Raw genomic sequence first — 13,267 nt, 5'->3', positions numbered from 1 at the left:
GGTACAGCAGTTCTGCTGTTAAAGTTGCCAAGAATAAATGAATAAATTAATGGGTGAATGAATTCAATTCAGTTTACCAAGCACTTCATAGAAGATCCTACTGCCCATGGCATTGTGCTCTGAACAGGGAGTGTGCAGATGGAGAGGGGCAGCTCAGGCTCTTAATGAGCTTCTAGTTTATTGGCAGACACAAACGTCTATAAAGAGATGTTTTGGGGCACCTGGGTGGCTCAGTCAGTGAAGTGTCCCGCTCTTGATTTTGGCTCAGGTCATGATCTCACAGTTCCTGGGGTTGAGCCCCGAGTGGGGCTCCATGCTGACAGCTGCAGTCTGTTTGGGATTCATTCTCTCTCTCTCTCTCTCTCTCTCTCCCTCTGCCCCTCCCCAGCTTGCACTCCTTCTCAAAATAAACTCAAAGAGAGAGAGAGAGAGAGAGAGAGAGGATGTTTCAATAGCATGTAGAGAATTCTATAGGGTAGGCAAGCTGCTTTGATAATAAGAAAACAGAGGGGGTTCTAAGCTCTATTAGTAGATGAAGGGTGACTCTAAGGTTTTAATGTAGGCTTCCTAGAATGAACTTCTTGAGTCTCGGATATATTCAGCAGGTGAATAGAAGTCATTGACAGCTTCAAATCAGAGGACTAATATGGTCAAATTTGTATTTGTGGTAGGATGGGGGGTGCAAAGGGGAAAGAAAGTCTAAAATCAACGACACCAGCAAGGAGGCTAAATTATGAAAAGGAGGCTTGTGGTGGACATTTGATCCGGAAACAGAATTTGACAGTGGTTGCAATTCTCAGGGAGAGTATGTAGACAGCAAGGTGGACGGATGTGCTTCTTGGAACCAACACTCTTTAAGCAGCTGGCAGAGAAAAAGCTGGAAGGACACCTAATGAGGAGAGTCCGGAGCAGAACCTGGGAGTCCGAATGAATAAGGAGAAGACGCAGACAAGGAGGACCAGGAAGGAGGGCGCAGTTGTGCCCAGTGCTGTATAGAGAAAGGTTCCAAAGCATCCGTTCCATCTGGCCTAGGTGACCTATGCCAGAACAGTCTCCGTGTTAGTGGTGCAGGCGGCAGTCCCACTGCAATAAACAGTGAATGAGGGAGTAGAAAAAGTGAATGAAGAAACCAAGCGCTGTGCCCTCACTTGCCCTGGGAAATTCCAGGGCCGACGTCGGGAGCTGGTGCGGAGGAAGGGCCTTCCCGACAGGGCTCGGGATGCAGCCTGGGAAGCCTGTCAGCCTCCCAGCCCTCAGGTAGGCGCGGCTCCAAGGTCAGGGTCACCTCGGGCCTCCAGGCAACCCGTCACCTTGACGACCAACTGGGAAAAAAAAAACAACAACCCGGAAGGGGCGGAAGCATTCAGGTTATCTCGCGATATGTGGCAGGCCGGGGCCGGCCTTCCGGGCCTGGAGGCCGAGGCCGGCTCTCGCGAGACTTGCCTGGAATCGAAGCGCGGGGCCCGACCTTAAGGAAAGTGGGAGCTGCGGGTGGGGAACATGTCGGACTCCGAGCTCGGCAGGAAGTGGGACCGGTGCATGGCGGATGCGGTCGTGAAGATAGGTGAGAAGCCTCTCGCCCCTGCAGGCCCCTCCCGGAGCGGAGCGGCCGGCTCCAGGCCCCGCTGACCAGGAGAGCGGGAGGGAAGCCCCTGGGGAGGTCAGGCCGACCGGCCTGGTCCAGCCCCTCCGGCCAAGGCGAGCTGCCCGAGCCGGGCGGGGGGGTCACTCGGGCGGCGGGGGCCCCGGCCGGAGGACCCTGGGCGTCCGCGCGAGGTGGGAGGGGAGGAGCCGCAGCCCCGAGGGAATAGGGGACGGTCGGGCTGGCAGGTGGCCGGAGAGGTGCCAGAGCTCATCGAGTAAGGGCACAACCACGTGCCGGAGGCTGGAAATTCTCCTCGGGGGCCGCATCTCCCGCACGGGGAGTGGAGCCGGGTCAGGGTCACAATGCTGTCCTGCCGAGACAAGTGCCTTCTAAAGAAGGTCATGGGGAGCGTTTTATAGACACCGACAGGCCCTCACGGGAGTTGCTGTCATTCCCGAGTTGTATTTATTTGATTATCTGATTTACTGGCATCAGAGTAGTCTGCGCCCTGAAATTGGAGACATAGTGATCTGGAATGAGAATAGCCCAGGGAAATAAGAGATTGGACACTTCTTGGTTCTCGATGTAACTACGCGGAGCCTGTTAACATGTGCTCAGTGACGACACAGATTATGAAGTCACTGCTTGGAGGGGACGGGAAAGACGGAAGCTAATTTATTGAGCGTGTACTAAGTGCCAGACACTGCGCTCGGTGCGCAACTTAATACATTATCTCACACCGGTAGTGAAACGGGGAGGCAGGTGAACGAATTGGTCCAGGGTCTAATAAATGACAAAGTTTCTAATAAGTAGCAAAGTTGGAAACTTAACCCAGGTTTTCTGGCTTCAAGCCTCATGCTCGCTCTTTGATACTAATTCTTATTATCCAGATATGATATTTTTGTTTGGAAAATTTAAGAGGATTTAAGATTGTGCCCATTGAATGAAAATGTTGAAAGAGATTTAAGATTATAAGCACCATGAGAACAGAGATGCTTTCTGGTTTATTCATTGCTGTATCTCCTGCCCCTTTCTAGGTTTTCCAGTGCTTAATAAACATTGTTGAGAATAAGTTAAGTGGAGTACTACTTACTTGATCAAAGCTGTCACTTCACCCTTCAATTTACTTACCAGCTGTGTGATTTGGGGCAAGTTGTTTAACCCTCTCGCCCTCTTGTTTCCTCATTTGTAAATGGACAGTAGTAATTATTACTATCTCACAGAGTTATTAAGACTGCGAGTTAGTCTAAGTAAAGGCTTGAGTATGAACCACTGAAGAATGAGTTATTCTGTAAGTGAGCCAAGAAATACAGTTTTTGTGATTGTAAACAGCTCACATTTAGGGGCGAAGATGTAACCGTGGATATCATATGGCCACAATACGGGAGGTGTGTGGGTGGCTTAGTGGGTTACGTATCCAATTCTTTTTTTTCTTTTTTTATTAAAAAAATTTTTTTTTTCAACGTTTTTATTTTATTTTTGGGACAGAGAGAGACAGAGCATGAACGGGGGAGGGGCAGAGAGAGAAGGAGACACAGAATCGGAAACAGGCTCCAGGCTCCAGGCTCCGAGCCATCAGCCCAGAGCCCGACGCGGGGCTCGAACTCACGGACCGCGAAATCGTGACCTGGCTGAAGTCGGACGCTTAACCGACTGCGCCACCCAGGCGCCCCGTACGTGTCCAATTCTTGATCTCAGCTCAGGTGATGATCTCCCAGTTCCCGGGATCGAGCCCTGAGTTGGGCTCTGTGCAGACAGCACGGAGCCTGCTTGGAATTCTCTCTCTACCTCTCTCTCTCTGTCCCTTCCCAGCTTAGACGCACTCTCTCTCTCTCTCTCTTCCTCTAAATAAATAAATAAATAAATAAATAAATAAATAAATACCAAGCCACAGGAAGTATTACACAGTATGATGGCAGTAGTTAAGAGGGGGAGGCAGACAGCTGAGTTGGAAATTACCAACTCTCGCCCTTCACCCCCATCCTCTACTTTTGTAGCTTTGGGTAGGCTCGCTTCCTTCACTATGAAATGGAGATTAAAAAAAAACAAACCCAAAACAGATTTACCTAAAAGGATTAGGAAGATTGAAGGATAGTGAAGTAATAAGATACTTAGCCCGGTGCCTGGCACTTCCACAGTCAGCAGAGGGTAGTCGTAATCACTGTTGGTATTGATATTGTTGTGCTGCTCGGGATCACCTGAGGCAGTGAGTAGCCTCACTGTCATTCATGAGGTGGGACACTGGTGGGGGGTGGGGGATACAGGGGTGAAACAGTTAAATGGGGGCACAGTGATACACGATTACAGATAAAAGTTAAAATGAGTGACTCGGGCTCCTTCTGCTGTAGAGCTGTTATAAAGCAAGTAAGTGCCGTGATGGGCTGAGGTCATCCAGCGAGAGTTTGCAAGGACAATGGGCTTTCACCTGACCTTTGGAGAATGACTTGGACTTGGATAGGCCGGGAGGGTGGGGGAATTTGAACAGAGGCCCAGTTGAACTTTTGTAGAGCAGGACACTGAAGCGTGGAGAGGTTAAGAAGCTAGGTGTGGAGGAGCAGGGGTTAGAACGCAGCTATTCTGAAGTCAGCATCCCTCCTCCCTGAAGAAGGGTGGTTTAGGTGGAGTCAGAATTGTGAAATGTCTTAGAGAAATTCCACTTTGCCTTGAAGGCTTTTGAGTTGCCTTTGGCTTTTTCACATGCATTCTGCGTATTCCACACAGGCTGTCTTAAAAATCTTGTTACTTTCTGCCTCTAGGGCTCATTAGTTCTGGGCTGGTGTAGAATCATGGGGTGGTTTTAAGCAACAAATATTTACTGGGTTCCGGGCCAGTCAGTGGGCAAATGGAGAAGCAGAAGGCATTTCATTTGCCTCAACAGGGAATTGATGTGATATCAATGGAATTTTGGTATGATTGTTCTGGCAGTGTTTTATAAAGAACAGATCAGGAGTTGAGGAAGCCAACGGTACTGTGAGTGTGGAGCAGTGAACGCCTGCACTGTTAGACCAGAAAGGAATGAGTATATTTGAGAAACTTCAGACTTTGTTCCCCATTTATAAAATGGAGACAGTAATTCCCACCTCCTCTAGGCTAGAACAGTGCCAGATTCATAGTAGGAACCCAGTAAATGCTGTTTTCTTCATCTTTCTCTCCAAATGGTTAACCTTGCCTTATTCCATTTCTTGCAAAGAGGACTCCAAGGTTAGAATGTGGTTAAGGGGTGATTCATTGGTCAGAACTTGGAAGTAAAAAGTAACAAGACTCATAACTGATCACGGGGGTGGCAGGAGAGAGACCAATGAGAGCAAAGATCGTGATTTTGGTGGTTGAATTGTTTGAGAATGATCATGCGGTTGAGAAGGAGGCTTTAATTTTGCAGAAGAAACTGAGTTCAGATCTGCAGGGCACAGTCCCTTTAGCAGGGGGACTTAGAGAAAGGGCGTAAGAGGGATGAAGCACCAAAGCACGTGGGGAGGCTTTAGTCTGAGAGATCTTTGAGACGGTGCAGATGCACACACTCTGTAGTGAGTGTCGGTTCCTGTTCCCGTAGGCAGTGAGGTTATGGAACTCTAAACCTCTTTGGCTGCTTGCTTCCTGGTCCTGCAGAACAGAGGTGGAGACTCAGAGTGGCGGCCTACAGTAAGATAGGTTTTATAGCAGATGCATGCAGGGAAGAAGGGCCAACAATGGGCTTTCAGCTGGATCTTGGTAATGTCATGCTCTGGCTTGACCGAGACGGAAGGGAAGCCAGGGTGAATGGACAGCTCCCTTTGTGAGCTCTTCTCTGGCTGCCTTAGACCTGAAGTGTTTTTGTTCTCTTCTCACTGGTTTGCTAAAGAATGACTATTTTCATTGCTCGTGTTTAGCTTAGAGGTAATACGTCTGAGTTAAAGAGCACATAAGCTTGTACTTTAGACAGTTCTTAAAACAAAACAAAACAAACAAAAAAACAAAAAAACCCCCCAAACTGCCCTTCAAGGATCTCTTACTCTGAAGCTTGGGCAGTGCCTCAACAGTAAAGTCTCCTATGATTTCGTCCTATAGGAAGAGCTATATTTACTTACGAATACCTTTCCCCTGCCCTTCGCAGTTTTATTTTCCCTGTTAATTTTGGTTTTAAAACATCTATTTTGTGTGCGCGGTAGGGTAGGTGGTTTCTAATATGGTTTGACCTAATATATTGAACCCATGAATCAAACAAAACAAAACAAAACACATGCTTCCCTGTAATAGGCACAATAGGCCATTGTTCCTGACACATCTGTTTCTCTCTTTCAGCTCTTGTTCCTTTCTTTTCCTTTCTCCCCCTCACATTTTTACCCTTCTCTTTGGCCTCTGTTCTTATTCCTGCCACTCATATGCATTGCCTAGTTCCTCCATAAAGTTTGAAATTAATGTATCTTTTTTTTTTAAATAAACTTGTTCGCGTTGAATAAGTGCCCTGTTTGTTCTCCTTCACAGCACTGATTTTTCTTAATAGCACATATCACCATCTGAAATTTGCGATTTGTTTCTTTACTTGAATGTGAACTCATGAGACTCAGAGACTTTTTTTTTTGTTCACTGTTGATCCCCTAACCCCTGGCCTAGAGGAGGCATACAATAATTACTGTTAAATGAATGACATGTATTGCTGAGAATTTTGCAGACTACATTCTCTGCCCATATTTGCTCCTCCTCAGTGTGTTTATTAACTGAATGAATTAGCATTTAAATTAAAAAGCCAGAGTAGATGTCACGTGAATTTCTGCCAGTTCACATCTTTGATCATGTGTCCCTGTGATCTTGGGACTTTTACCAACTTTTTATTTCATCTGGGGATATAAATGATTATCAGTAGATCTTAATAATAAACTAGTATTAGAGATGCCTGGGAGTAGTCAGCAAAGAAACATGAAGCAGAGAGCACTTTTGTATTTGAACAAGTAGAGGGTGATGTTGGTTTAAGTCGTAGTGCCAAAGCCTTATTGCAGGAAATTAAAAAGGAGTGAAGAATATTACATTCTATGATTGGCATGTTCCATTAGGTCTTTTTTTTTTTAAGTTTATTTCTTTATTTTGAGAGAGACAGAGCTCAAGCTGGGGCAAGGGCAGAGAGAGAGGGAGAATCTTAAGCAGGCTGCGGTGGTCAGCAGAGCCCAGTGTGGGGCTTGAACCCATGAAACCGTGAGATCATGACCTGAGCCAAAATCAAGAGTCGGATGCCCAACTGACTGAGCCACCCAGGTGGCCCATATTCCGTTAGTTTTTATATAAATGCATCATTAATGGTTTTTTGCTAATTTTATGGATTTATTGTGTTTTTTTTTTTAATTTTTTTTCAACGTTTTTTATTTATTTTTGGGACAGAGAGAGACAGAGCACGAGTGGGGGAGGGGCCGAGAGAGAGAGAGAGACACAGAATCGGAAACAGGCTCCAGGCTCTGAGCCATCAGCCCAGAGCCCGATGCGGGGCTCGAACTCACGGACCGCGAGATCGTGACCTGGCTGAAGTCGGACGCTTAACCGACTGCGCCACCCAGGCGCCCCTGTTTTTTTTTTTTTTTTTTTTTTAAGTTTATTTATTTTGAGAGAGAGAGAGGGAGAGAGAATATCCCAAGCAGGCTCTGTGCTGTCAGCGCAGAGCCCATCTCAGGGCTCGATCCTATGAACTGCAAGATCATGACCTGAGCTGAAACCAAGAGTCAGATGCTTCACAGACTGAGCCACCCAGGCGCCCCTTATGGGTATATTTTTAAGTTTTATCAGATTTCTTGAATGCTCTGGTTTTCTTTCTCCACTCCGTTCACGGGCTGTGTTGTTTGTTTTCCTTGTACGTACTGAGTAATTTGTCTTGTGTGTACCCACGTGAATAAATCACACATTCTTGTTAAGAAGATAGAAAGCATTGTGTCCTGCCAATATAGAGGGCTTGAAAGCTCTGGGACAAGCTGGTGCCCTCAGCTTGTGCTCGTCACTCTGGACCGGATGGGCAGTTGTATGTTTTCTGTTTCCCTGGGAAAATAAGATTCCAGATGAGAAAATCCCAGCTATGAGACTTAGGGAGGTACTTCCCTGTGACTTGAGAATTTCTAAGCCCTGCAAGTGTGGGTCATGGAAGCACTGCCACTGCCCCCGGAGCCTTGTTATAATTCACTCAAGTGCTAGGTCTGTGCATGCCAGGCTATGACCTCACACCAAGCTGATGTCTGTGTGAGTGGCCAGGGTTGCAGGTTTGCCTGAGGAAGCTTTGAGGAACATCTGATTCTGGTACTTCCCGGGTTCACACGGGGGTCCTGGCATCTCTAGTGTGACTTGAAAAGTTCTAAAATTGACTGTATCCCTTTTCCCCACGTTTCGTTCCCACTGTGAGGCCAGAGTATGGAATATCTAGTCTTCTAACCTGTGAATTGGTGGGGAGATCTCAAAGAGATCTTAGTTTTCTTAGTAGCAAGGAAAAGTGCAAGCCATGGACATTTGCAAGCACCCTTAGAATGTATTCCATTCAGTGGACTATGGGGGCATTCGCATTCGTTTACTTTTCCTTTCCTTGATTTTTTTTCATTAGAAATAAATATACCAAAAAATAAAACAAAACAAAACAAAAAAAAAGAAAGAAAACAATATACTAAGGGGTGTGCACCTGGCTCAGTCAGTAAAGTGTGTGACTCTTGATCTCGGGGGCCTGAGTTTGAGCCCCACGTTGGGTGTAGAATTTACTTGAAGGAAGGAAGGAAGGAAGGAAGGAAGGAAGGAAAGAAGGAAGGAAGGAAGAAAGAAGGGAGGGAAGGAAGGAAGGAAGGAAGGAAGGGAGAAAGAAAGAAAGAAAGATACAAGTAAGTACCTATCTGTGCCTCAGTTTCTTCATCTATAGAATGGTAGTACCTTCCTCAGAGGGTTGTTATGAGTAAGGATAAAATGAAATACTCTCTATAGAGCCGATTAAGATATTACCTGTATTTGAAAAATATTAGCTCCAAGCATGTAAATGAAGGATAGCAGTCATAAGTTAAAATAGATAACACGTTTGCTTTTATTTTGCTGTTGTGGGTAGTACTGAAGCCTAATGATCAGTATTGCAGCTTATATATATACTAGCAATCATTCATGTATATGTCCCCAAACAATTTCATACCAGGCCTTGTGGAAAGCCTGGGGGGTGAAGTGCACAGATAGTAGGCACTGGCCTTACCCTGGCTCACCTTCTGGAAGAAGGAGTTCCATCTTGGAGAATATGTTGGCATTTAGTAGGTGGACCGGGTGGACAATTGTATTCTAGGCCTTGGAAACTGTCCAGGCAGTGTCCCAGAGGACAGAGAGGCTTTGACTTCTTCAGGGAATGATGATAATGGCTACCATTTATTGGACACTGTGCCAGATTCTGGCATCTTACATTACATTTTACATACATTATCTCAATTCTTTAAAAAAAAGTTTTGTTTTGTTTTGTTTTTTAATGTTTATTTTAGGGAGATGGAGAGAGAGAGAGAGACAGAGACAGAGACAGAGCATGAGCCGGGGAGGGGCAGAGAGAGGGGGAGACAGAATCCGAAGCAGGCTCCGGGCTCCTAGCTGTCAGCATAGAGCCCGATGCGGGGCTCGAACTCCTGAATCGTGAGATCATGACCTGAACCAAAGTCGGACACTTAACTGAGCCACTCAGGTGCCCCTATCTCATTTAATTCTTATACCCTTATGGGTACTCTCCCCTTTTTTCCCCATTTTTTTTATTGTGATGAAATATACCATCTGAGCCATTTAAAATGTATAATTAAATGATATTCAATACGTTCATAACGTTGTGCGGTTATGCCACCATCCATCTCCATAACTCTTCATTTTGTAAAACTGTAACTCCTTTTACCCATTTAACAACAACTCCCTCCAGCCCCTGGCAACCTCCATTCTTTCTGTCTCTGATTTTGTCTACTCTAAGTACTTCATATACATCGAATCATACAGCCCTTGTCTTTTTGAGACTGGTCTCTTTCACTTTGTGTGATGCCCTCAAGGTTCATCCATGTTGTAGGATATATCAGAATTTCCTTCCTTTTTAGGTCTGAATAAGATTCCACTGTGTGTGTGTGTGTGTGTGTGTGTATGACATTTTGCTTATTCACCTGTCGATGGGCACTGTTGTGAATAACGCTGCTATGAACATGGGTATACAGCTGACCTTGCTTTCAGTTCTCTTGGGTATGTACCCGGAAGTGGAATTGTTGGATCATATTGTAATTCTGTTTTTTACCATTTTGAGGATCTGCCCTCCTGTTTTCCACAGCAGCTGTACCATTTTACATTCCCACCTGTACTGCACAAGAGTCCCAATTACTTCACATCCTCACTGACACTTGTTATTTCCTTCCTTCCTTTCTTTTTATTTTAAAGTTTATTTATTTATTTTGAGGGAGAGAGCGCACGCACACCCTGCTCATGAATGAGATCATGACCTGAGCTGAAATCAAGAGTTGGATGCTCAACAGACGGAGCCCCCAGGCACCCCCCATTTCTTCTTCTTCTTTTTTTTTTTAATATTTATTTTTGAAAGAGAGAAAACGAGCACCTGGGGGAAGGGCAGAGAGAGAAGGAGACACAGACTCAGAAGCAGGCTCTAGGCTCTGAGCTGTCAGCACAGAGCCCAACGCGGGGCTCGACCTCAGGAGCTGTGGGATCATGACCTGAGCCGAAGTCGGATGCCCAGCCGACTGAGCCACTCAGGCTCCCCCCACCCCTTTTCATTTTTTAATAGTAACCATCCTAATGGGTGTAAGCTAGTATCTCATTGTAGTTTTGATTTTCATTTCCCTGATGATTAGTGATGTTGAGCATCTTTTCATGTGATTACTGGTCATTTGTATGTCCTTGAAAATGTCTATTCAGGTCCTTTGTCCATTTTTGAATTGGTTTATTGTTGTGTTTTAGGAGCTCTCTATATATTCTGGATATTAACTACCTATCAGATAGATGATTGGTATATATTTTCTCCCATTCTGTGGATGTCTTTCAACTCTGTTAATGTTGTCTTTTGAATCACACAGTTTAAACATTTTTGTGAAGTTCAGTTTGTCTGCTTTCCCCCTTGTTGCCTGTGCCTTTGGTGTCCGAATGGGAAAAACTCCGTTTCTTCTTTATTCCCACACTCGCAGTACACCTGGCACCTGATGTGTGGGTTTTCCACAGCAAGTGGCTCCCTGACCCCGGCTGAGTGTCTTGTAATTCAGTTCAATTCTGACACTCACTGGACCCCATGGGTTAGGGCTCAGTCACGTAAGACCGCCCCCGCCTCAGATGCCAGTCACAAATCCACGCTGTTGCCTGTGCTTCTGGCTGGCTGGCTACGAATCACAATTCCCATGACCCCCTCCTGGAGATTGATAATTTGCTAGAATGGCTGGCAGAACTCAAGGAAACAGTTTACTTACTAGATTACCAGTTTATTACCAAGGATATTAAAGACCATGAATGGACAGCCAGATGAAGAGACACACAGACTGGGGACCTGAGGTCCAAAGTGCAGGAGCTTCTGCTTCTGTGGAATTGGGGTGTGCCACCCTCCTGGCATGTAGATATGTTCACTGACCTAGAAGTTCTCAGAACCCATACTTTGGGGATTTTTATAGAAGCTTCATCGTGAAGGCCTCATCAGTCATTAACTCACTTTCCAGTCCCTCTTCCCTTCTGAGAGGATGCAGGGTGGGGCTGCAAATTCCAGGCTTGGCTTGGTCTTTCCCGTGACCAGCTCCCACCCTGAAGCCATCCAGGAGCTCCGAGATTTGCCTCATTGGAACAGACACTCCTATCACCCAGGAAATTCTGAGGGATTTAGGAGCTCTGCCAGGAATTGGGGGCAGAGACTAATATATGTATTTTTTGTTATTTCAGTGTCGTATCCAAGAAATCATTGCCAAACCCAATATTGTGAAGCTTTTGCCCTGACTTTTCTCTAAGGGTTTTTTAGCTTTTACATTTAGGTCTTTGATGTGTATTGAGTTAATTTTTGCATATAGTGTCAGATAAGGAAGGATCCAGTGTCATTCTTTTGCATGTGGATCTCCAGTTTTCTCTGCACCGTTTGTTGAAAAGACTGCTGTTCCCTATTGAATGATCTTGGCACCCTAGTGAAAAGTGATTTGACCATGTATGCAAGAGTATATTTCTGTGTTCATTATTTTATCCCATTGAGCTGTATGTCTGTCTTTATGCCAGTACCACATGGTTTTGATTCCTGTAGCTTTGTAGTAAGTTTTGAAATTAGGAAGTGTGGGCCCTGCAGGTTTGTTCTTTTTCAAGATTATTTTGGCTCTTCAGGGTCCCTTGAGAGTCCACGTGCATTTTAGATCGGTTGTTCTACTTCTGCAGAAAACTTCTTAGGATTTTGATTAAGGATTGCATTGAATTTTAGATTTAGAATTTTAGACTGAATCTAAATTTGTTTCTAGTTAACAAATTGAATACTGCTTATTAGTATTCAATACTATTTATATTTATAATATTTATATTAATACTATTAGTATTAACACCATTTATTCTGTTATAGAATACTATGGTATGGGTATACCACATTTTGGTTATCCATTGCCAGTTTATGGACATTTACGTTGTTGATACTTTTTGGCTATTATGGATAATGCTGCTGTGATCAAGTGTACAAGTTCTTACCTGAATGTATGTTTTCGTTTCTCTTGGGTGTGTATGTGTCTAGGAGTGGAATTGTTGGGTTGTGTGGCAACTCTTTGCGTAGCATTGAGAAAAACCATGGAATGTGGGGCTGAAGACTGACATGGTTGGATTTCTGATTTCAGAAAGATGAATGAGGTAGAAAGGACCAAGGTGAAGGCAAGGAGATCGGTTAGTATATTACTGCAAGTTCATGCCAAAGATGAGGTGGTCCAGTTAGAGGAAATCAAAACCAAGATGGGGCCAGAGGAGTGGAACGGCGACAGATGTCACAGATGTCATGGTGTCATGCATTGGTCATATTTATGGAACCAGAAATGCTCATGAGCAGGAGGAGTCAGGGTGATGCCAAGCCTATGTAAGTGGAGAATGGCTTTGCCCTTGACAGGTGGGGAGCCCAAGCAACATTTTACAGTTTATTAATTTCTGGTATGTCTGGAGATGGGTCTCTGGTGATATGCAGCTCAGTCAACAGAGATGAAATTGCTTTTGCCCTGCAGTAATCTTCATGAAAAGAAAGGGTTTGGCCTTATTTCTTCCTTGTTAAGAAAGTAGGACAGAAATGACTTAGCAGCTGACTTGCCTTTGAATTAGCCAGCAGATTTTGTGTATTACTCCAATAATCGATCAAGTGTAGTGAAATTAATTGTTAAGGCTATTTTTTTAAGGCCATTTTCATGTTTAAAAAAATGCTGTACCGAAAGAGGCCATTGAGTAAGGTCATGGAAAAAGGAGCAAATTATTGTTTGTCTTTAAATATCAGTTCATCTGATAAATGTGGGTTACCACAAAGTATTGGTGGTTCACCAAAAATTGCCTTTTGGTAGCCTGTGTTTGGAAACTGATATGTTTCCATTTCATGGAGTGATATCACTTAGGCTAAACTAAAATACTTCAAAGGTTTTTGGTTGTTTGTAGGTTTGGGCTTCAAATTAGTACATGTTAATTGTTGAATCGGTCACCATATTTTGTTTGCTATATGTATTTCTAAACAGTTTTTGAGAGCAAAAATACTTTTTCCATTTG

General features: G+C 44.6%; 1 protein-coding gene across 1 annotated transcript in view; it reads left to right on the top strand.

Moving 5' to 3' along the window:
* The first annotated feature begins 1,425 nt into the window (after positions 1 to 1,425).
* MICOS10 (mitochondrial contact site and cristae organizing system subunit 10) overlaps positions 1,426 to 13,267 on the top strand; it is a 35,347-nt gene continuing 23,505 nt past the window's right edge. Inside the window, exon 1 of the mRNA XM_047084547.1 lies at positions 1,426 to 1,564. Within this exon, the coding sequence (XP_046940503.1) occupies positions 1,501 to 1,564 (64 nt within the window). The 5' untranslated portion in view covers positions 1,426 to 1,500. The remainder of the gene's footprint in view (positions 1,565 to 13,267) is intronic.

The sequence above is a fragment of the Lynx rufus genome, unplaced genomic scaffold (genome assembly GCF_022079265.1).
Source record: "Lynx rufus isolate CCGP_SWC_20201006 ecotype Redwood Valley unplaced genomic scaffold, mLynRuf1.p SCAF_2, whole genome shotgun sequence".
NCBI lineage: Eukaryota > Metazoa > Chordata > Mammalia > Carnivora > Felidae > Lynx > Lynx rufus.
This window is presented reverse-complemented; position numbering and strand designations above follow the sequence as displayed.